General features: G+C 36.8%; 1 protein-coding gene and 1 non-coding gene across 46 annotated transcripts in view; one reads left to right on the forward strand and one right to left on the reverse strand.

Moving 5' to 3' along the window:
- Atrx (ATRX, chromatin remodeler) overlaps positions 1-23,894 on the reverse strand; it is a 146,334-nt gene that overhangs the window by 13,813 nt on the left and 108,627 nt on the right. For 44 of the 45 annotated variants that reach the window (NM_001105757.2, XM_087599093.1, XM_087599092.1 and 41 more), the window contains 7 exons: positions 23,588-23,676; positions 23,250-23,422; positions 15,653-15,806; positions 13,769-13,875; positions 11,774-11,882; positions 10,340-10,517; positions 9,091-9,285 (listed from right to left, as the gene is read on the reverse strand). In NM_001105757.2, the coding sequence (NP_001099227.2) occupies positions 9,091-9,285; positions 10,340-10,517; positions 11,774-11,882; positions 13,769-13,875; positions 15,653-15,806; positions 23,250-23,422; positions 23,588-23,676 (1,005 nt within the window). Of the gene's footprint in view, positions 1-9,090; positions 9,286-10,339; positions 10,518-11,773; positions 11,883-13,768; positions 13,876-15,652; positions 15,807-21,284; positions 22,355-23,249; positions 23,423-23,587; positions 23,677-23,894 lie in introns of those variants that run through there. The other variant, XM_087599096.1, reaches the window with a different exon arrangement.
- Positions 10,886-11,070, forward strand: LOC120099513 (U2 spliceosomal RNA). The gene has a single exon (XR_015647156.1). It is a non-coding gene; the product is annotated as a U2 spliceosomal RNA (small nuclear RNA).

A 23,894-nucleotide genomic window follows, 5' to 3' on the forward strand; every position in this document is an offset into this window, starting at 1 on the left:
CCCAATAATTTCTAAGGCAGCTTAGCTTGTCAGAATTTGGGAATATGTTCTTTGGAGGTATCATTGGCACCATGGACCCTGTTACCTAAAGAAAGACTTGGTGGCCTTGACTTCCTACTAGATTTTCTTGTTTAAGAAAAGGAAGAGGAAAGAGAGAGAAAATGAAGAACAAACAAAAGCCCCAGTAAAACAGCAGTAACAGCCAAGTGTATATTGTGTAGTTTGTAGGAGGACCAGAAGTCCTTTCTTATTTTAACAACTCACTACAAAGCTACCTGAAAAATGAGTCTTTATTAAATAAGATAATCTAAATACCAAAACCCAAATACTACAGAAACTGTAGATGGCTAAAGGATAATTCTCATATATTATGTAAGGAAGAGGAGAGAAAACCCTTAGTTATTGGGAAGGGTATTCATTCCTTGACGAGTCCACACAGATTCACTGAAGTGAGTATTTACTAATTACTGTTAGTACTCAGACAACTGATACAGTTCATCTCGAAGGAAACTCAGGCCTCAAATTTTGCTTCTCCCACAGTATAGCTAAGATTATTTCCTTTGTCCCCTGAATGTTTTCATTCATATGTCAAACTTTGATCTTATAAGGATAAAGATCTCATATGATGTTTCTTTCAAAATATATATTGCTTTCAGAGAAATTAATTTAGCAAAATGGCAATATTTGTAACAAGTATCCAAAGGAAACTATCAGTGACCATTGGTGCAGTTACTACATGTGAGGGTGTGTGTGTGTTTGTGTTTGTGTCTGTGTGTGTGTGTGTCTGTGTGTGTGTGTGTGTGTGTGTGTGTGATCTCCATGAGGTGTAGGTATTGTTATTTCTTGAGAATTGTGGGGCTCACAAAGCTTGCTTTAAAGTATCCCCTATGAGCCAGGTGTGGTGATCCATTTCTGCCATCTCAGCACTGCAGAGACTAAGACAGGAGGAATGCCAAGAATGTATGCCAGCCTAGTCTACATACTGACATCCATGGCAATCTCAACTAAAGAGTGAGATGCTATCTCAAAACAAATACAGGGGCGAGTGAGAGACCTCAGTCAGCAAAGGCACCTGCAGTGCAATGCAACTCCTGCAAGCTATCCAAATGCCTCCTCATCCACTGAGGTGGCTCCCCCCACTAGCAAATACATTTTAAGAATTAGAGGGGAAAAAGAAACACCAACAAGATTTACTTCCAAAAGCATATTTAGCAGAAGACCTAAAATAAAGAAAAGACACAAACCAGCTGTCCCTTCTACATGGCATCAATATCCTAACAAACACCAAATAAGAGATTTTGATAATCTAAAAAGTACTGGTATAGCTAAAATAATTCCTCTTAAACTTGTATTTTCTGGTATTCTATTTTTTTTTATTTTTTATTTTTTGAGAAAGGGTATCTGTGTATCCCTGGCAGTCCTGGAACTCACTTTGTAGACGAGTCTGGCCTCGAACCCACTATGATCTGCATGCCTCTGCCTTCCAAGTGCTGGGATTAAAGAATGCACACTACCAATACCCAGCCCAGTATTCTATTCTTATTCAGAGAAATATTAAGAACTTTTGTATCAGAAAACCCATATGCATGAATACCACTAGACTTTGTTTTATTAAACAAAAGAACTAAACATATAAAAGAGGCAGAGAAGTAACAACTGACATTAAACTTCATATTTCAATTATAAACTTGGCTCCTTAGTAGATGGCAGCAAAAATCAGACTCATGTGCCACCATGTGAATCCTATGTCTCAAAAGCAAATGTATGCAAGCTCAGAGAAAGTTCCTAAAATAAGCTGATTAGCTATTCCAAGCTTTACACCAAATTATTTTAATGGTATTCTACTCTAGTGTTAAAAATGACAAACCTAAAACCTGATATTATTGTGTGCTGGCTAATAAAACTGTACAATAACATCTCTGTTCAGTAAAGTATGCTTTGAGCTGGCATAAAGGACTAACGTCTAGGGGAGAAAACTGTCCACAAAGTCAGGGTGGAGAAAGGCAACCTGAAGGCTCACTTAGGGTGCTTCAGCTTAAATCCCCATTTTGTCCTCCCTACAATTACCAACATGCAGTCCACACTTAAAGAGACATAAGTGGTACAGTGCTGCAAAGGGAAATGCAGAAAGGCTTCTATGCCAGTTATACTGGCTTTTGTTTTCTTAATAAAGGGTACAGAACCTAGGCTGAGTACACTGTACTTAAGAGGAACGAAACACCTACTTTTAAGTGTATTATGAAATGTGGCCCTGGCCAAGATCAGATCATTAAAACCTATGCAATCTATATATTTATTGCCAGAAAAGCATTTTTTCCAAAGAACATTTACATATGTGTTAACAGAGGTGACATTAATATTTAAGAAACAAATAGTTGAGAATCAGGCACCAACTCAGTAAAATTTGGTGAAGGCTCACAATGACTGAAGAACATTACTCTGAAAAATTAAAAGGATGGATAGAACCTAGTACATCAGTTATTTTTTGTTTTGTTTTGTCACCTTGACACAAGCTAGAGTTATTTGGGACAAAGAACCTGAATAGAGAAAATGAGAAAATGATTCCTCCTTTAGACTGCCAGGACAAGTCTAGTCTGTATGGCACTTTCTTGACTGATGACTGATGTGGAAGGACCAACCCAACCACTGGAGGTAGTGCCATCTTGAGCAAGTGGTCCAGGGGTATATGAGAGAGTGAACTGAGCAGACCAGAGGAAGTGAGCCAGTAAGCAGCACTCCTTCTTATTCTGTTTCAGTTCCTGCATCTGTTTCTGCCTTCAGTTACTGCCTTGACTTCCCCTGAAGATGGACGCTACTGTAAGCCATAACCCTTTCCTCACCCAGTTGCCTTTGGTCATGATGTTTTATCAATGCAAAAGAAACCCTAACTATGGAGCTGAGTATTATTGAGGACTGATACCTGTAACTCCAGTCTTCAGGATGCTGAAGCAGTAGGACTACTAGATGTTCAAGGACAGCCTAAGCTACAAAGGGAATTCAAGGTGAGTCTAAGCTATAGAGCAAGAAACCAAAAAGCAAAAAACCAAAAGCAAACCAAAAGAGATGAATAGACACTTAGCAGAAATGATTCAGAAGATCTTAAATTTAATTCACTAAAAGAAAAAAGTATTCACAGGATTATGAAGCTATTGAATTTCAAAAAAGAGAAAAAAATTCACTGGCAACAACAACTAAGAATCCAATGTGTAGACTTAAGAAAATACAAGTTAATGTGCTATCACCATGAATGGAGTTGAGTAATATGGCAGATTCAAGAAGGAACTGAAGGTACAATATACAGAGCTGGTATGCGGTTCAGCAGAGGAGCACTTGTGTAGGACGTGCAAAGTGCAAACAGACCCAACAAAGCCAGACAGACACAAGGCAAAACCAATCAATTCTCTTCCTTTTTGAAATGTACCCTGAGAGACTAAGAGTAAGACTAAATACTCAATAAACTGTAGTCACACCTCTCAATGACAGTACATCATTAAGGAATTGTGAGAGTGCAGTGACATTCTGTATGTTTTAAAGGCTAGTGTTACACGGCTCACTATGGAAGAGAGCAAAGGAAGAATGGAGTTGTTGCCTCGAAAGACCTATAAAAATAAGAGACCAAAGCACAGTCAAGTGACTAATAAACTACAGCTGAGACATCAAATCTAATTAGAAAGTTGAGAAGGAAAACTAAAAAAAAAAAAATAATAATAATAGAAATACCAAAACAAGAATTGTGCACTAAGAGGACAATAAAGAGGCAGAAAGGCATATAATAACATCAGGTACGTTAGAAATTAGCAGTTTCAGAAAATTTAACATAGAGAAGGCATGCTACTTAATAACTACTTAGATAATGTAAATTGAGAACAAGAATTAAGATATATCATTTTTTGACTAAAGATAATACAAAAAACACAAAAGTAAAAGCCAAAACAAAGCAAAGGTGAAAAACCAAAACAAGAGAAAGAACATAAACTTGGGTGAGTGGGATGTGGGGAAGGGAGAAAACATGATCAAAATATATAATATGAAAAAAATTAAGGATAATTAAAATTATAGATAAAAGGGACTGTAATCACAATTGTATAGTAATAATAGATAACTTTAATAAAAGCAGGTTCAAAAGACAAGAAATATTTCACTGCAAATGTCAATATAAACCCTATCAAGGTTTTGGCGCCATGAAGTAAGCTGGTAAATACAGCCTGAGGGACAAATGTAGCCTTTACTAACTGGACTGTACAGCCCTGCTGTTCACACGGGCTTTATTTAGGCCTGTCATTACCGCTCATCTACGTCATCTCAACAGTATCCTAACAAGGGTTTTAACATCCACTTTATTTTCTCTAATGCATCTTCTACACTGTCACACAAAATACTTTTTCTAAGATGAAAAATGCTTCCTGTTTAAAGTTCAATAGATCCTACGGCCATAATGTGATTTCTAATCTAAGTTCTATTAACCCATCCCCATCCACCTGTAACCCTACAGTATGATTATTTTCTTTCGGATCCTCCAACTTGTGCCATTTACTTCACATTTCTTTTAGGAATTGCTGTTCTCCCTGTGGTCTCAGCAATGCCATAGCAACTCCTATTTTCAATATATTTTTAAGCAAGTCCTCACCTTCAACTTTTCCAAAGAACTGGATGGTACATTTAGGTATGTGCCTGTACAGATTTCTAATATATAACCCAGGACATTTCTTCTGTTCACTTAAGAGAAAAACACTGTCTTAGTCAGGGTTTCTATTCCTGCACAAACATCAGGACCAAGAAGCAAGTTGGGAAGGAAAGGGTTTATTCAGCTTACACTTCCACATTGCTGTTCATCACCAAAGGAAGTCAGGACTGAAACCCAAGCAGGTCAGGAAGCAGGAGCTGATGCAGAGGCCATGGAGGCGTGTTACTTACTGGCTTGCTTCCCCTGGCTTACTCAGCTTGCTCTCTTATAGAACCCAAGACTACCAGCCCAGGGATAGCACCACCCACAATGGGCTGGGTCCTCCACCTGATCGCTAATTGAGAAAATGCCTTACAGCTGGATCTCATGGAGGCATTTCCTCAAGGGAGGCTCCTTTCTCTGTGATAACTTCAGCTTGTGTCAAGTTGACACACAAAACCAGCCAGTACAAACACTTAATGGACTTACGTTGAAGTCCAATACATTAAGTATATAAAAGCAGAGGGGATCTAGTTGAAAAGGGATGGTGACTTCAAGGTTCAAATTTTAGCTCTAACCTCACTGGTCACACAAACTCTCTAAATCCCAGTTTTCTGAGATTATTGACTGTGAAAGCATTCTGAATTTTAAAAACTTTTTTATTAAAATAAAGCATCCTAAGCCAAGCAGTGGTGGTGCATGCCTTTAATCCCAACACTTGGGAGACTTAGGCAAGTGGATCTGAGTTTGAGGCCAACCTGGTCTACCTGACTAGATCAGGATAGCCGAGGCCACATAGGGAAACTCTGTCTCAAAAAATGTATGCTAAACAAGTTATTGAATCTTCAGAATCCCAGGGGTCCTTCTCCATGTTTCCTATATTTGGTAGCAACTATAATTTTTAGGAGTGAGGGACAACAATAAAGTATAATATTCAGAGTATAGGTCAGTAGTACAGAGCTTGCATAGTATGCATAAGGTCATAAAGTTCAATCCCAGCAAAGTGAAAAACATTTGCTGCAGTACTCAGCAGAGCAGATCTGAAGGCCAGCGTCAATACAAATTAGATGCATACACCAGGTTAAGTGACATAATCATGCTAAGCCTTGACTTTCTCTCTATTCCCTCTAATAATTTCCTCTAATTTGGCTTTTGGTACAGTATGTAACCCAAGCTGGCCTCAGGCTCATAATCCTCGAGTCTCAGCCTCCATGTGATTGATATTAGAGATATGTGCTAATTTGCTGTGTAGTATATGTTAAACTTGTACAACTGCTCTTCTTGCCACTTCCATATACTGGGATTAAAGGTATGCACGCCATGTATACCAATTCACCGGTTTCTAACTGGATTGTTTATTTCCTATTAGAAATATTACTAATTAGGAGCTATTTCCTATACAAGCTGAAATGTAACATTAGGTATAATTTTAGAAAAGATGCTAATTAGATAAAATTAGATATGAAATAATCTCAAATTGGAGAGGGGAACTATTTTTAAAATTATAAACATATATACAAACCCTTAAGTGAAATTATACAGAAATAATACAAAAGGTGTTGGGGAACAAATTAATTTACTACTTTTTATAGTATGCACTTGAAAATATTTTTAAGATCTATCTACTTGAAAAAGAAACCCATAAAACAATAGTATAGTATTATTAAATTATTTTTGTGTGCTGTTAAATGTACAAAGCAACTTAGCTACTGCATAGGAAACATTCAGACTACTGAAGAATATAAAATCAGCACTCAGGAGATAAACAGCTTGAGGCTATTCTGAGCTATATAGAAGACCCAGTTTCAGAAATCCTAGGCTGTCTGGGTTATAACTCAAGTGCTATATTGTTGCCTCCCACGTATAAAGACCTGAGTAACCAAGACACCTATGCATACACACACAGTGAGAAGGTAAAGAGCTGGGTATGCTCAGCAGTAGAAGCTTTCCTGGCATTTGCAAGACCCTGGATCTCATCTCCAGTACCACAAATAAATTTCCCATTCTCAATCTGGCAGTGGTGATGTACACTTTAATCCTAGTACTTGAGAGGCAGACACAGGCAGATCTCTGTGAGTTCAAAGCTAGCCGGGTCTAAAGAGTTCCAAGACAGCCAGGGTACACAGGGAAATCCTGTGTGGTCCAAAAGAAAAAATCACATTCCATACCTAATGAAGACATATCATTATTAATAGTATTTCCTAACATGAATATTATAATGATACTTTTCATTTTAAAAGTAATTGATTAAAAATGGTTGTTTTAAACATATAAGTACCCTGAAATTTGTCTAAGAAATTTGAAGTTGTCATAAAAACAAGTTCTTTCAAGATGGGCATGGTAGCATAAATCTTAATCATAGTACTTGGGATATAGAGCAAGAGGATAAGAAGTTCAAAGTCATCCTTAGCTATATAACCAGTTTAAGGCCAGACTAGATTGTAGAAAACAAAAAGGTCCATCCAAAATTCTGTGTCAATAAACTTTAAATTCAAGTTTCTCTTATTAGAAAACTAACATATTTGCTTATATATGCATGCGTATAAGCAAATACACACACACACACACACACACACACACACACACACACACACACACACACACACACCATTAAAAACATTTTAAATCCCTGTAGCCATAGTACTTAGGAGGCTGAGGCAGGAAAACAGTAAGTTTGAAGATAACATAATGAGATCCTGGGGCTGGGAATTTAGCTCAGTGGTAGAGCGCTTGCCTAGGAAGCGCAAGGCCCTGGGTTCGGTCCCCAGCTCCGAAAAAAAAAAAAAAAAAAGAACCAAAAAAAAAAAAAAAAAAAACATAATGAGATCCTGTGTCCAAATCAAAGAATACAAAAATGTGGAGATATGTATTTAAAAATAAATAATACTTATGTGAGTTATATATACATATTTCTTCAAAATGCTATGTTAGCACTAGAGGCTGTTCTTTATAAAACAAAAACAAAAATATTCCTTCCTTAAATGGCTATTTAAGGTATACAATCATATGGAAAAATAATGGGCTTTACAAGTGACTAAAGTGTTACCCAGCTATCTGCTTTCACAATGGTCTCAATCAAGATAACAGGAAAAAGTGTATGTATACATAGCCTTCTTGAGGATTAGAATGGGACTAGCTTATAAAATATTTATTTAAATTAGAAAAATAACATAGGCTTTTCTCCTTATGAGAAACATACAAAAGCCTGAACAGAGTTAATGTATTTAAGTCAGTGAGTTTCCAGGTATGGACACACCCGCGAAAGAATCACTAGAATCAATGTCATAACCCATTACTTCTAAAAGCTCTACTGGTGATATCTTTTGATGATAAGATCGCTTGAGATTTACTCTGCTGGCAACACAGATACTAGGATGCATAATACTACTCTAGAAGAAATTTATCTGGCCTGATCGAAGCTTTATGTCCTTTGACCAAAACGTGCCGATTACACAAATTTCCTAGCGAGCACCCCTTTGTGAGTCAACAAAACAGGATGTAGAAAGCGCATAAGGGGACTCATCTTACATCTGGTTTCTTTTACTTTGCATAAGAACCTCTATATTGTTGTGAATAGGATTCTGTCACTGTTTTTCAAGGTGAGATAAAGTTTATGCACTCACCTGCTGATTAACATTTAGATTTACTTCACAGGCTAGTTACTGTGACTAATACTACAGTAAGCACAAAACCAGGATTTCAGATACTTCACTATCCAGACATTTGATTGCTTTTCATCTATCTAGAAATGACGCTGCTGGAGTATATGGTAATTGTATTTTAATTTTAAAAGAACATCCGTACTGTTTTGAGTTGTGGCAGCACTAATGTACACCCAGACCAGAAGCACAGAAGGGTTTCCTTTATCCACACTGCCTTTATCCACACTGCCGCTAATACTTACCACGTTTTGTTCCTTACTGGCAACCCTAACAGGTATAAGGTAGTATCGCACTATGGTTCTGATTTACAGTTCCCTCATTAACTAGGAGGATAGGGAATTTTTATAAACCAATTTTCTGATTCTTAATTGCTCTATGACAGATAAGAAGGTAAAGAAGAGACAGCTAACTTACTAGTACAGTTAATTAAATATGCGCATGCTCAACTGGAGAGGAATAGGAAAATACAGTCTTCATGATTTCCACTTAGGTATTTGCTCAGACATCTTTCTGGGCGGTAGGAATGTTATTTAAGATAGAGCATGCTTTTCAGAAATACTATCTTTTATAGTGCCTATGGAGAAGCAATCAGGCATCCTTACATTTATAATCATATAGATTAAAGCTTATTAAATATAAATTAACCTCTGAAAATCTGTTAAGTATGGTCTTCAGAAGACTCACTTTCACTGTAGTAGTCCAGTTTCCCTTGGCCAGTATTGGCATTTGCTTTGTTAGTTAACCTAATAATCTGAATGATCATACCTTTGGCAGCATGGGGGTATCCCTTTTCTTCTTCTTTTCTGAATTAGGGTCATCTAATAAGTCTGGCTCAAAAGTATAAAGTTCAGTAAGCTCATTCATGGTAAAATGACGCTCAACCTGCTGTTGATCAACAACTCGGAAAGATAGTGACTGCTTTGTTACCTGACGATCGTAAATCTTATCTTCCATGGTTCCCTTTGTTAAAGAAAGAAGAAAGGAACAATTATATAAATAAGGAAATTCGGTCAACATAGAACTTCAGATAATTACTGGTCAATATAAAAGGGTAACAGCTCAAGGTTGTAAGGAATACCAGCAGTGTTCCTCCATTCATGACAGAGTTCATCTGCTTAAGAAAACTTACCACCTTGATTTATCATCAAATTAAGAAAATTAGACTATGGAGAGTCATTCTAAATTATCTGACCAAAGTAAATTTGTGTGCTGCCTTGAGATAGTTCTATACTTGGTGAAATTCAGAGATCAGGCAGATATCAGGACAAACAGAAAGAATGGTACATGAAAGAAAATTTAGATGCGTACTGAAATTAGAAATTAGGTTTTTGTGTATAAAAGGCTAAAAATAACCAAAATTTCTCTGATGTCAAATGTTGCTTTCTTTAACCCAGAACAAGATTGACATATGTATTCATTACCTATAAACTAAAATATAAAGAAGCTGTACATTTAAATAACGGGAAAGATATACAACACTCAGGAAGACCAAGTAAGGATCTACCAGTAAAATGTAACTGAGAAAAGCCTGGATTTAGGTGCAGGTGGGAGTGTATGTCACATCTGCTCCTAAAGCAGATATGCTATGAGCTAAAAGGACAATTTAACTCTACAAATGTAAATGAACTGGAAATAAAATTTTTTCTTCAATTTTATTTTCTTTTGTCTGAATTCTGAAGGGGAGTGATTTCGTTTTTAAACAAAGATCTCACTCTGTAAACAAGACTGTCCTTGAAACTACCACCTTCCTGCCTACACATCCTATGTGCTAGAATCACAGCTCTGTGCCAGCACGTCTGGCTGCTAAGGCTAACTTGACTTCTGGTTTATTTACAGAATAAATTTCTGTAATATTTAATAAATTTACAGAATATTTTCAACTGTCCCTTTGTAAGAGATCTATGCTGTACAAGTCTAAAGTATTCATTTTCATCTGTATTCTTTCTGCACCTTTAGAATATTATCAGTTTCACCCAATACTTTCACATAAAAGAAATGTAAATGACAAACCTACCTGAGCTAAGAACCTATATACATAAACAGGCTTAGTTTGTCCAAAGCGATAAACTCTGAATATACTCTGGATGTCATAAGATGGATTCCACGAAGCATCAAATATAATCACTCTATTAGCAGCTACCAGGTTAATCCCAAGAGATCCTGCTTTAGTGGAAATGATAAACAATCGCCCTCTGAAAGAAAAAATATAAAATAAAAGCTTAGCTATGATAGGACTTTAACATTACAACACTTCACATACAAAGCATACTTTCATCTACAGTGGTTTAAGTAAGATGAATCAGCTTTCAAAAAACAAAGAAATCAGAAGTTGGTAATTGCATTAATTATTATATTAATTATAACTATAACATTAACTTTAAAACTTCTAATAATTTATAATTAAAGAGGACTTAAAGATTCAGAAGAGTTGGGAGAAGAAAAAGAATATGATCAAAATAGATGTAAAATTATTTTAAATAAAAAATTACCAATATACATATAAGAATTCAATCTGTATGATTTATGATTGGAGAAAAGCAAATTAAAAAATCACATTAAGATTATTTCTCGGCCTTTTGGCTAAAATCAAGTATAGTGTGTTATGAGTGTACTATCCAATGTATCCTCTATCCGAGGCCAGTATGCTCCATGGATTTTTGGAGCTAAGAGATGGGACAGGAGCAGTTTCTGTCCACTCCACGCATCGACCTGGTATTTCAGTTCCTCCAGAACACTGCACCACCTTTGGAGAACGTGAATGAATGAATAAACCTACTAGGTTTTGGGAAAATAGGACAAGAGTTAAGTGCCGAGAAGAATGCACAACTCGAACTTTCTTACATTGCTGAAACGAATACAAGACCATGGAGTCGCTTTGGAAAACTGACAATCTCACAGATAGATAAACGTAAGATTATCACACAAACCAGCATTTAAGATCCTCAGACTGCATCAGTATAAGGAAAATACTAGTGATGACAAAAACTTGTACAAGAACATTTAGAATAGGTTTAATTTTAATTCCAAAACCTGGGAACAATTCAAAGGATCTTGAGAAGGCAATGACTATGATGACCTAGAACTCAAAAATAAAAAGGAAAGAAGCATGAATCACAAATATTTTCGAGACAGAAGTGGTGTTGCCCTGGCTGGACTGCAATTTACTATAGACCAGGCTGGCACTGACCTTACAAAGATCCACTTGCCTCTGCCTCCCAAATGCTGGAGTTACAACATATGCTTCCACCAGGTCTGCTCAAATACAATTTGTAAGTGACAGATGCGAGATTCACATGGCTACAATGTACATGAGAAATTTTGGGGTGAAGGTTGTAATTCACCTGGTTTTGGCCTTGATTACATCATTAAAAATGAGAGACTATATTAAAAAGTTAATTTTACTGAACATAAATTTAAAATATCTATACATACAGAAAATGCTTCATACCTCACATTGGTTTCATCATTAAATTCTTCAGCCCACTTCTTCCTTGACTGTGCATTAGTAGAACCATCCAAACGGTAATAGTCAATATTTCGGAGCCACTTTCCTTCACCTGAAAATGTAGTAAGAAAACTCAAAGAGGAATTTCATGTGTTACTCTTTCATAATTGTAGATTTTCTTCCTTGAATAATCACTTAAAAGCAAGATGGCTGATGGGGTAAAGGTTCCGGCTAAAAAGCTTGACAACCTGATTTTGATTCCCCAGACTCATGAGATGGAAGGAGGTGGAATAGTACATGCCTATAATCCTAGTACCAGGAGGGCAATTTCACCATCCAGACTGGGCTACACCTCCATAGCTAGACATTCTGAAAACATCAAAACGCAAGCCGGAGATGTAGCTCAGCTGGCAGAATGCATGGAGCCCTGCACTCTTGGTATGAAATAAGAACAAAGGTGGTGCAGGTTGTAGCCATACAATTCTGGCACCACTTGGGAGGTAGAGGCAGGAAGATAAGATCTTTAAGGTCATGATCAGATACAGAGGGAATTTGAGACTCTATATTTAAGAACAGAAACTAAATGTTACTTTCTGGGTAAATGGCTTGGTGCCTGCTTTTCAAACATGAGGACCTGGGTTCAGATCCCGGCATGGTGGTAGGCACCAGATGCCAGGGGTTCACTAGCCTGTCAGCCTAGATGGAGAGTGACTGAGAAAGAGACATCTGGCCTCCATATACTCAGAGGCCCATGTATATACAGGCACAAAACACCCACATAGAAAACCCAAAACTAGGTTTGGCTCAGTGGTAGAGCGCTTGCCTAGCAAGCGCAAGGCCCTGGGTTCGGTCCCCAGCTTCGGAAAAAAAAAAAAAAAGGGAAAAAGAAAAAAGAAAACCCAAAACTAAAAGGTGGATTATATTACTGAAGAGATAACTCAGTAAGAAACTCTTTGCTAGCATGTACAAAGCCCTGCAGGTCCATCCACAATAAACAGAAATGAGGTCTGCATATTAATTTTGTAAAGCCATTCTCCTACCACTTTTCAGTGTTTTGTTGAGGAACAGTTTCACTCCATAGCCAAGGCTGCCAATTAAGCCCACGAGAGTTACACGACTGTTACTGAACAAAAGCAGAGAAATAGGTCTTTCTTAAACACTGTCAATTAATTTACCATACTGCCTCATGCCTGGAATCCCAGTACCTTACTCAAACAAAACGTGGGAAATTTCCAAGAAATGGCTCTCAAGGCTGTCTTCTACCCCCTTTAACCTGGGAGTTTGCCAAACTGGTCACAACCTAAAACTCTTAAGATTTGGGAGTGCTCTGAATTTTGGCATACTGCATAGACTACTAGATAATAATACCTAACCTGAGTCTGATAACCTTAATTAAAACCAACACTGTTCCAAATTCTGATACTTAAAAATCGACTATGGTATTAGTTTCACATATCTAAATATCCAAAACCAGTGGACTTTTCACATTGAGTAAAATGTGTAAGATATGAATTATGCATTAATAAACTTGTTTTCAGTGCTAAATTGCCTACCATTGTATTGTTAGTGTTACTAGTTTTTGCTAAATGATGAAAGAGTACCAATAGGATGAAACATTAATGCACATTTGTTCCCACAATGTTACCCTGTAGACCCCAAAAGTATACAAGAAAGCTGTAAACAAAGGGAAGAAACCAAACCAAGCACTACAGCCACTGCTGTAACCCCACCACAAATGATGCTGAGAAAAGAAGACCATGAGTTTGGCCATCTTAGCTAAATGTCAAGACCCTACTTCAAAATGAGGAGGGAAAGTGGAACAAACAGAGACAAGAAATAGAGACAGACTGACTAGATGTGTGTGATAAAGACGAGGAGATATTTTGACATGACAGGGTGGCAAGATACTGGGTTATTTGGTTTCCTTTATCTGTAAAATGTTCATTGTGTTCAAGGGGGTATTTTAAAAATTATAATATAGATATGCTAATAACTTACCTTTATAAATAAGAGGTTTATCTTTATCTTCTGTTTTCTCCCTACTAGCCAATTCAAGAAAATCTTCAATCAAGTCCAGAGATATGAGCGACTGACTAAAAACAAGACTTAAGAAAAGAAAAGATTAGTGTTTATGGATTAGAAGATCAATCCTGTAAAGTTATCATTTTTCCTAATTATCTATAAATTTAACATAAAACTTTATAATCAAAATCCAAAAGCCCCAACAAGATATATTTACAGAAATTAACAATCTTATTGTAAGCTGTTAGGCACAGGACAACAACAATACAAACACACACCAAAGAAAGGCAAATCAATTCTATATGGTAATGCATCACTGAAGGACAGCAGAAGGTCAATGCAAGAGTCTAGACACAGCAATGGCAATAGTTCCATTGCCTCAGCTGCCTTCCCCAGAATCCAACATGCAAGCTTCAATGAAGTCACTCAAACAATTCTGAACTACAAACTTCAGGCCTTTAAGTACCTAGAAATACTATTTAACTGATATTGATAAGGAATTTGGACTATTAAACTGGAAAAGAAGTCAGCCTAAATCAATTAGCAATAAAGACTAGTTTAGGAATCACTGAGTTATGTATCATGCAAAGAAGTTAAGAGTCATTATGATCAAATGTCAATATACCAATGTCTTCTAATTAAAAATAACAAAGTTGTTCAATGTTTGATAAAAAATACTCTTACCTGAATAAGCTATTTTGGTTTCACCTGCTTTATTAGCATTTCATATGAAAATATAAAGAGCAATACAAGGCTGGCAAGATGGTTCAGTGGGTAAAGGTGCTTGCCACCAGGTCAGACAACTTGAATTCAACCCCAGGGTCCCACATGGTGGAAGGAGAAAACCGACTCCTTAAGTTTTCTTGTGACTTCCCCACATGTGCCATGGCACTGGGAACACACACACATGTAATTAGAAACTTTTTAAAGCAATACTTGCAGAAACCGATCGCTGTGGGTAGATGGGCTTTATCTACTTCCTGGGGTTTGTGAACAATGGCCGTGTCACACTCCCTCTGTCATGCTTACCCCTTTTGGAAGGATGAACTAAACTCCCTCTGTAACCATAGCCAGAGTAAACCTCTCCTCCTCTAAGTTGTTTCTATCAGGTATTTTGTTACAATGATGAGAAAATCACTGATAAAGATCATGTGCAAATAAAAAATTGAAGGTGCTAATGGTCAAACCTTGTACACACTAGGCAAGCACTCTACCACTAAGCTACAGACATCCCCTGAGCTCTCAAATTGATTTTAAATTGTACAAATTGATAACAGAAAAACAAGCAACAAACGTGTATGAAAAGAGTCATTTCTCCACTTGTATCTAAACTCAAATACCTAGTTCCTACTTTTCATCTTTTAAGAGTAACATGTTATTCAAAAGTTAGCATAGACCCCCCAAAATGCTACATTTCTTCTAATACACTTGTTTCCTCTTTAGCCTTCCCATTTTAGGAATTAATACCATAATCCACTAGTCATATAAGTTGCAGAGCTAACAGTCTGATTATTTATCGCCTGTATTTAATCTATCAATTCCTATTGTTTCTGCATCAAAACATATTTTTACCAATTAATCCCAGCATCTGAGAATCAAAGGCAGAAAGACTGCTGAGTTTAAGACCATCCTGAACTATATTACGAAGGCACCAAAGAAAAAACTGGCTTATATACTCAGAACAAGGCACTTATAAGAAAGGTAGCAAGTTGTACTGGCATGACAGTGTAATAATCAAAGAAATTACAACTTCTCATTAGAAGAAAATAGATCAGATTTGTTTAAATAAACTTTATAAACAATAGTATGGTTACCAAAAAGTTAATTTATCTAACAGATATATATATAAAAAAAGCTTACACTTTATCCCCAATTTCTTCTGCCATTCGAAGAATTTCAAAAAGAAGTACCATTTTTCCAGAATGTTCTAAAACCTCAGCATCAGCATCTGTAACAAAATCTTTGTACCAATCTGGAGCTGGGCTACTTGGGTTAGAAGTGGAAGTAGTTTTACCTAAATAAAATAAATGGAACATAAGTAAGTACAATAATCAGCAAAACTCCCTGAATAACAGCAAACAAGCTAGAGTAAGAAAGCTAAGAGACTGATGGCTGCTAAGGACAGGGGAAGGGAAAGGACAGCGGATGAACAGAGATAAAGAGCTCTACACTGGGGGGAAGGCACAGAATGGAGAAATGAAGGGTCAGCAAAATACAAGATGACAGCAAGCAGAAGATTGATTCTGACAGAATGCAAGACAGACCCTATAAGTAGGACTGAGGAGTTCAGAAAGAGAACAATAAAGAGATACAAATCCCCCAGACCCTGAAAAACTAAAACCCTGAAAATACACTGTAAGAGACACAAAGAGACAGAGAGATTAAAGAAGAAAATCTTATCACTGAGCTACTAAACCCAAAGTCTCACCTGAAAAAAAAAAAATCACCCAATCATACGGAACTATTTAATTAATATTTTAACAAAAATTTTGACCATAAAGTAAAATATACAAGAAGTAATCTATTAGACAATATAAATATAATGTGAATCAAAGTAAAAAAAAATGCCTTACAGGCTTTGACATTTTCTCACAATTGTCTTGCATTGAAAAGTATTTACAATTTTAATGTTATAAAAAGCAGAGCATAATGAACAGCTGTGCCTCCACATATCATGTTTGTCAAAACTGTAAAGTCTACTCGATGCACGTGAACTCTAAAGATGCTCCACTCTCTCTTTTTCTAAGACCTAACCAATCCCCTTCTTTTATATTTGCCATTTCTATTTTACCCCAAGTGCATCCCTAAACTACATGACCATGGCATTTTAAGCCATGCACAAATAGTAAAATACTATTTATATCATTCTGAAAATTTTTGTTCAGTATGGCTTTTCACTCAAAATGTTATTATTCATGTTTGTCACTTATTCAGATATCTGCAATGGAGTACGCCACTACATGATTATATAATCATCACAATGAATATACATGCTTGGTGCTATGTTTTCTAACTACCATACATCTTACCTAAGTTTTAAATTTTACAACACAAAGAGACAGTATGATTTTTACAGTAATTTGACATATTGATTTCACAGACTTTATCCAATATTTGCATAATCTTACTGAGAATTTTTCTTGAGAATCTGACCATGTTGTGTGTTTTGTGGGCTAACGTTCCTCAGGCTGCTTGCTAGTATTTTTTGTTACTACATTTTTCTAAGGTTGCTTATTTCTAGTGTTCTACAATTGTCTTTCTCTTAAAAATTCTAAAGTGTATTTATTATTGTACATAATGGCGGGGGGTGGGGGTCACACAAGTGGAAGGCAGAGGCCAACTGTGCAGTCTTTCCCTCCTTTCACCTTCATGTGGGTTCCTGAGATCAAACTCAGGTCTGCAGGCTTATGTGGCACATACCTATTGAACCATCTTGCCAACCATTTCAAAGTATTTCTATTACACTTTTCTCAATTTCACAGATGCACACTTTGTATATATATGTATGTCCTCACTTCCAACTTCCTACCAGTCGTACCCACCACTTAACCTCCCTTAAAATCTCTCTGACACATTCCTGTGTTCATTTTCTTCTGTGACCCACCAAGATTAACCAGGGTCATCTGTGTAATTGTATGTTTGGTGCTATCAATTGGAGGGTAGTGGGAACAGAGGAGGGTACACAAAACGGTCACTCCCCTCCCCCGAATCTAATGACTGCCAAAAGTTCAGAGGTAAAAGGAGCCTGTGATCCCTCTCCTACTACCTTGACTGACTGACTGACTGACTGGTGATAGCACTGGTCTAGTGTGCACTCAATGCATGTAACTGCGAAAGTTAATAGTTACAGTAGTAGTATCGAGTGTAGTGAATGGTGATTCATTTCCCTTCCTCTTTCCCCAACTCTTATATCTACCATTTTCTGCATCTTAGGCAGTCACAGGTCTCTGCATCTACCACTATTCCCTGTAAAAGAGGCCTGTCTAATTTTTCAGTACCATTTCATCTTCAAAGGGGCTCAAATCTGTGAACATGATCGAGGTGAATGCATGTATCTGCAGGCTGAATCTATACTTGGTTCTGTAGGTTACCCCAAAGGATCACTAACAGAATAATTTCTTCGTTTTATTTTGTTTTGCTTTTGAACAGGGTTTCATGTACTGCAAGCTTTCCTTGAATTTACTATGTAGCCAAGGGTTGCTCCGAACTTCTGATCCTTTTGATTACATCTGGGATTACAGCCATGTGCCACCATACCTGCCATTTTAATCCCTTTAAGGGGGTGCAGCTTTGAGAGAGTAATCTAAGATTTTGACAAAATACAGAAAGATCAAAGCCTTGTATTCTGTCCCTGAGTAGGAAGACCAAAAAAAGCAACAACCACCAAAAACTAAGAAAGACAAAATAAAAATCCAAAGCTGCTAATGTCAAGCAAGGTTAGAATATTGCTAGGGCTTCTGTTCTACATGTTCTTGAACTTGCTTTTTAGATTTAACAAGGTCCTCTTCTTAAGCCTTGTCCCAGAAGACTCCATTAATTTCTCAGAACTCACTATGCATTTACATAGAAAGCATATGAACTATTATTTAGGCATGCCACATACTTATAAGACTCCATCTTTCCCTAAACATCTTTTGTTGTTGTTGTTGGTTTTTTTTTTTTGGGGGGGGGGGTTGAGACAAGGTCTTACTCTGTAGCCAAGACTAACCTCAAACACAATATACAGCAAAGGCTAGACCCAAAGGATGCTTCTCTGACCTTATCATCATCATCTGGAGTGGTGAGATTATAAGCATATACCATCACTTTTGGGTCTATAGTATTTTATAGGACATTCTCCTCCTCTCTTGGTAGGCAAATTCTATTCATACTTTATGATTCCTTTCATTTCGGAATGATTAGCCTCAAATTACTGGCCCTTGGCTCATCTGGGAACATGAATGGTGAATAGTCCTCTTTGCTGACATGAAAACATTGCCTGGTAGCCACAACTCAGCACACACAGGCAATTTATGAAAAATAACAACAAAAATAATCTTTCATTGTGGGAATCGAAAATATAGTAACCAGGTCCCAATAAAACCCTTGAGCAATGAATCTCTAACAACCTTCTCTAGTTGACAATACTTTGTACATGTGGTAATCTGATGCTAGAGAAGTTTCATAGTCTTGAATACGACTATACCCTGGAACATCAATTACTAGCTTGAACATGATCTTGAGGACCCTGGCACATAACTTACTAAACAAATGTTAACTAAACCTTATATAATTAGTCACCTGGCAAGTAGCCATTGTTTTTGAAAAATAGCGCACTAAAATAATTTGGTGGTGCAAGCCTTTAATCCCAACAGTCTGGAAGCAGAGGCATGCAGGTCTCTGAAATTGAGGCCAGCCTGGTCTACAGGGGGAGTTTCAGGACAGTCAGAGCTACAGAGAGAAACCCTGTCATGAAAAACCACAAATAATAATAATAATAATAATAATAATAATAATAATAATAATATGAAAATATCAGAACCAAAAAATTCTAGCAGAGAGTAAAAATGTGAGGTTAAATAGAAAATGTCCAAGCTAAGAATATGTGATAATTTCTCTGCAAACATAGTAGATGCCACTCTTTTGTGCATGCCTGGGGAATCAAAGTGAGGGAATCCTGAATGCTAAGTATGTGGCCTACCAATGACCTATGACGTTAGTCCTTCCATTCTAATTGTGATCCTATTAAGTATAATAACAACAACACCTTACAGAAAAATCTAAAAGAGCAAACTGTGGGCTGGGACTACAGCTCATGCTTGTCTAGCATGAAACTCTAGATTTCATCCCCAGCACTGCAAAATCAAAGTATTAGGGGATATATCAGTAATCCTAACAGTCTGAAGTAGAAACAGGTAGACGATCAGAAGTTCACATCTTACTCAGCTGTGTATATCAACACCCGGGGGTACATGAGAACCTTTCTTTAAAGTAAGCAATCCAGAAACCTATGGGCTACTCCAATTACAATATATTCTAGCCATGGTGGTGGACCACGTCTAGAAGCCCAGTAGTAGGGAGGCTAATGAAGGCCTATCTCAAGTTTAAGTCCAGCCTGTATTACATGTCAACTTCAAGACTAGTACTGACTACACAGAAACCTTGTCTGAAAAACCAAATCCTTAGCAGTGCTTAATATTAAAATTTGCACACGAATATTTATGTTGACTTTTTTGATTTTACCATTCACATACTTTAATTATAACTTTTGTTACAATTCTATGCTGTGTTAACAACTAAATGCATCCAACTACTACTTTATATATATTCTGGACCCCACAAGAATCTCAGAAAAATAAAATATAATACAGTTAGAAAGCAATACACTCACTTAGAACTTCTTGATGTCTTCTATATTTAAATAAATGGACTACTGCATTTGGAATAACAAAGTGTATGTTTTAAAGGAGGAAAAGTTTGCAAGACAAGTGTACATATAAAACAAGAGGGAGGAAGGGGAAAGGAGAGACAGAAAATTAGTGTGTGTGTGGGGCCAAAGCAAAAGCACTGTGGTGTTGTGGACTGGAACATGGTTTGTCTTCACTAAAACTCATGTTAAGCTTTGATTCCCAAGAGATGATTAGGTTGTTAAGAGAGAATGTGAACATCCACACCTCAGGAAACGGAGGCAGAGAGACACAGTGTGAGAATGCTTATGAGAATCCCACTTGCGCTTTGACCTCTTATTTTCTATAAAGCCCTGCTACTTACAGACACTCAAACATGGGCTACTCAGCGACCAGAATTGTGAGCTCAAAAAAAATCTTTTCCTTTATAGACTATGCAATCAGTTGGACAAAATAGTAAACTCCATCAATGTATTTTGTCTAGAACAGTGACTAGAGCTCGTAGAAAGCACTTAAATATATTTTAGAATAAACAAAGATGGTGTATTTGTAGTAATAACATATAGCCCTACATCAAATACAAGAATTCTGTCATAAAGTTTATATTCACATATGAAATGGGATACATTTAAAAACGTATAAGGACGTTGAGGCAGAAAGGCTACCAAAATTTGAGGCTATCGTAAGGAAGTTGAGGCAGAAGAGTTACCAAAAATTTGAGGCTACCCTGGGATACGAAGTAATTTCTAGGCCTGGGCTACAGAGTAAGACATCTTCGAAAATGCACCCACTCAACCAAATTAAGGAAACATAACATACAGCTATTCATACTTTAAAACATACTTTAAAAACACTAATAATAAAGCAATAATCTTTAGATTATGTAGCTATTCTTTACCATAAGCTTTCCTAATAAAATATAAAAGGATCATGCTATAAACCTAAATAACTTATTCAAACATGATACTATTTAAAAAAACTACAAGAGAATTCTACTTATTAATGTACCATGCTAAGGAAGTAATTTCATTTTAGTTATCCAGTGAATATGGCATATTCTTTATTTAAAAATTTCACTTACTTTATGTGTTATGTATCTGTGTGTGTGTGTGTGTGTGTGTGTGTGTGTGTGTGTGTGTGTGTGTGTGTTTGTGTGGCTTTGGATTATCTGAAACTAGAAATTACACATACCTGTGAGGCACTATGTGAGTGTTGGGAACCTAACTCTGGTCTTCTGAAAGAACTGCCAGTGCCCTTAACCACTGAGCCATCTCTTCAGCCCATAATAGTATATATTCTTAAATGGAGAGAATTTAAATCTAAAGAACAAAACTGGAGTTTTTCTTTTTTTAACCAGTTATTCAAGAGAATGTTTCTGGTAAAATATGTAAAAAAAAAATTACATGCCTTTACTTCACTCAAACTTAAAGAAGCAAAGCCCTAGATAAGCAGTCAAAGCTTGTCTTTTGGAAGGCATGACCTTTCCCATCTGATTAAGCACACAACATACAACAATCTACATCTTGGGCCAGTGCTTTCCAAGCCCTGCACAATATCACAATTGAAGATATGAGAGAAAGCACACCAAAAAAATGGAAGCAGCTAGATATTTCTAGAAGCAATGCAGCCACACATCCCCACTTGTACTTCCTGACGATAAAGGCGGGGGGGGGGGAGTCTTAGTCAAATTTTAAAATTAATTAATGTTTAATTCCTTGAGAATTTCATACATGCATCCTCGTATTGCCTCCCCTTCAACTCCTCCCCATTCCTCTGACTTGCATGTAAGTCATTTACAGCACTTTCTTTTCAGCCCTAAGAGAAGAAAAGAAACTCAGTAAGACTATTTTAACGTAATTATTCCCAGGAACACACATATATAAGGAGAGACTGCAGAACTATAAGTAGAAAGGGTGGAAGAAGAGAGCACAGGAGGAGATAGCAGAAGCTTTTCACTGCTTTAACTCTATGAGCACAGTTTATTGCTGTGTTGATGAAAACACTCTTGGAAGAAAATCTACTTGAAAGATGAATGCCGATAAAGCTGCTTTAATGGATGGAGTAGCCGAAGAAAAGAAGGAAGAGGGAAATTTTGTAGTTTAAATTTCATGACTCCCCTGATTTGGAGAATCCAGGGTTTGTGGTTAGGCTGCCACCTGTCTATTCCACAGAGGTACTGAAAAGAGAAGCGTTTATAGAGGAGTCACTATGTTAGTCAGCTGCAGACCTGAGCTCAATCAAGCTTATCTGATCACAAGATCATTCGGCTGCCACCCACACTGCTTTCCTCCTCACAGATGTTTAATGTTTTGCTCTATAACTCCCCAATGCCAAAAATTCAGAGCCGTTTAGAAGTAAGATATTTGAAGTATTCTGATATTTACTCCCAGCTTTAAAGCTCCTAAACACAGTCAGTTTGCACTAAGAACATAGAATGGCTAAGTAATAACTCTTAAGCATAAATAAGGGGAGAAAAACTGAAGCCACCAGACAGTAAACTTTTACTTTCATATAAAGGAGAGAAAAACAGAAAAATGAATTGTACTTGCTATAAGGGGAACCAAAGCACATAATTATAGATTATGAAGAATTAGAAAGGAAAAGTCTAAGTGATTAAAATTCGTTCTAATATATACAATTCACTACCTGAAATGCTTACAGTTTTCCTATGCATCTAAGTGAAAATCCTACAGAGGCCTTAAGATTAGACACATTCTAGCATGAATTCCAGATCTAGCATTCATTTATAAAACTAAATTTACCAGCTTCACTTCAATATCACTTATGAACTACATTTAAGAGCTATGCACAAAGTCAGAATAGTTGGGTGCAGGCATAGACATTTAAAGAAACAATTAGATTTCCTTTTTCTTTGCTCCAAATTACCAGGCAGAGTAAATTGACTTGCCTACAATTAAACATTAATGATTTGTTCTAACTCTGCACGCTCTTAATACCTAAGCAAAGAGATTCCTTTGCATTGACTCTCTAGGAGAACAGAACAAAAGCAAACACGAACGACCTGATGTGTCCTCAGCCAGTGTTGCACAATAAACGTCCGGCACACTCACTTTCATCTAGCTTCAGAGAAACTGAAGGGTTGTTTCCCGTCTCCTCCACATTTCCTTCTCCACCCCCTCTAGATCTGGAATTCCAGACTTTGATGACTTCAACATCGTTGTCACTACCACTCCCGCTTGAGCTGCTGTCCTTCCTCCCCTTCTTCCCCTTTGTTTTCTTCTTTCTAAAATGGAGAGAGAGAGAAAAAAAGAGAGGGAGGGAGAGAAAAAAGAGAACTTTGTGTTAGGAAAGCATATTAAGTAAGGGTATAAAGCCAATTATCAGAAGACCGCCCACAAGTCCAGGCTTTTAAATGTACCAGTATAGGGAACAAAAGTACTCAATTTACTTTGCATACTCATCTGAGCTTAAACTCATAGAAGTTTCATCAGAATCTGAAGCTATAAATTCATCCATACTATCTTCATCAAAATAGCCCTAGACAAAAGAAGACATGTTTTAGTAGCCCATTTCAACATACATTGGAAAGTCAAACATTTCATTTCACTAAGTGATATAAAATGAATTAGGACTAAGGAATTATGGAAGACTGAAAGAGATAATGGCAATTTAACAAGATTATAAAACAGGAGGTCTGAAATGGGATGAAGAAAATGTGAAAATGAAGCAATGCTGAGTTTGGTGTATTGTAACAA

The sequence above is a fragment of the Rattus norvegicus genome, chromosome X, assembly GCF_021556685.1.
Source record: "Rattus norvegicus strain SHRSP/BbbUtx chromosome X, alternate assembly SHRSP_T2T, whole genome shotgun sequence".
Taxonomy (NCBI): domain Eukaryota; kingdom Metazoa; phylum Chordata; class Mammalia; order Rodentia; family Muridae; genus Rattus; species Rattus norvegicus.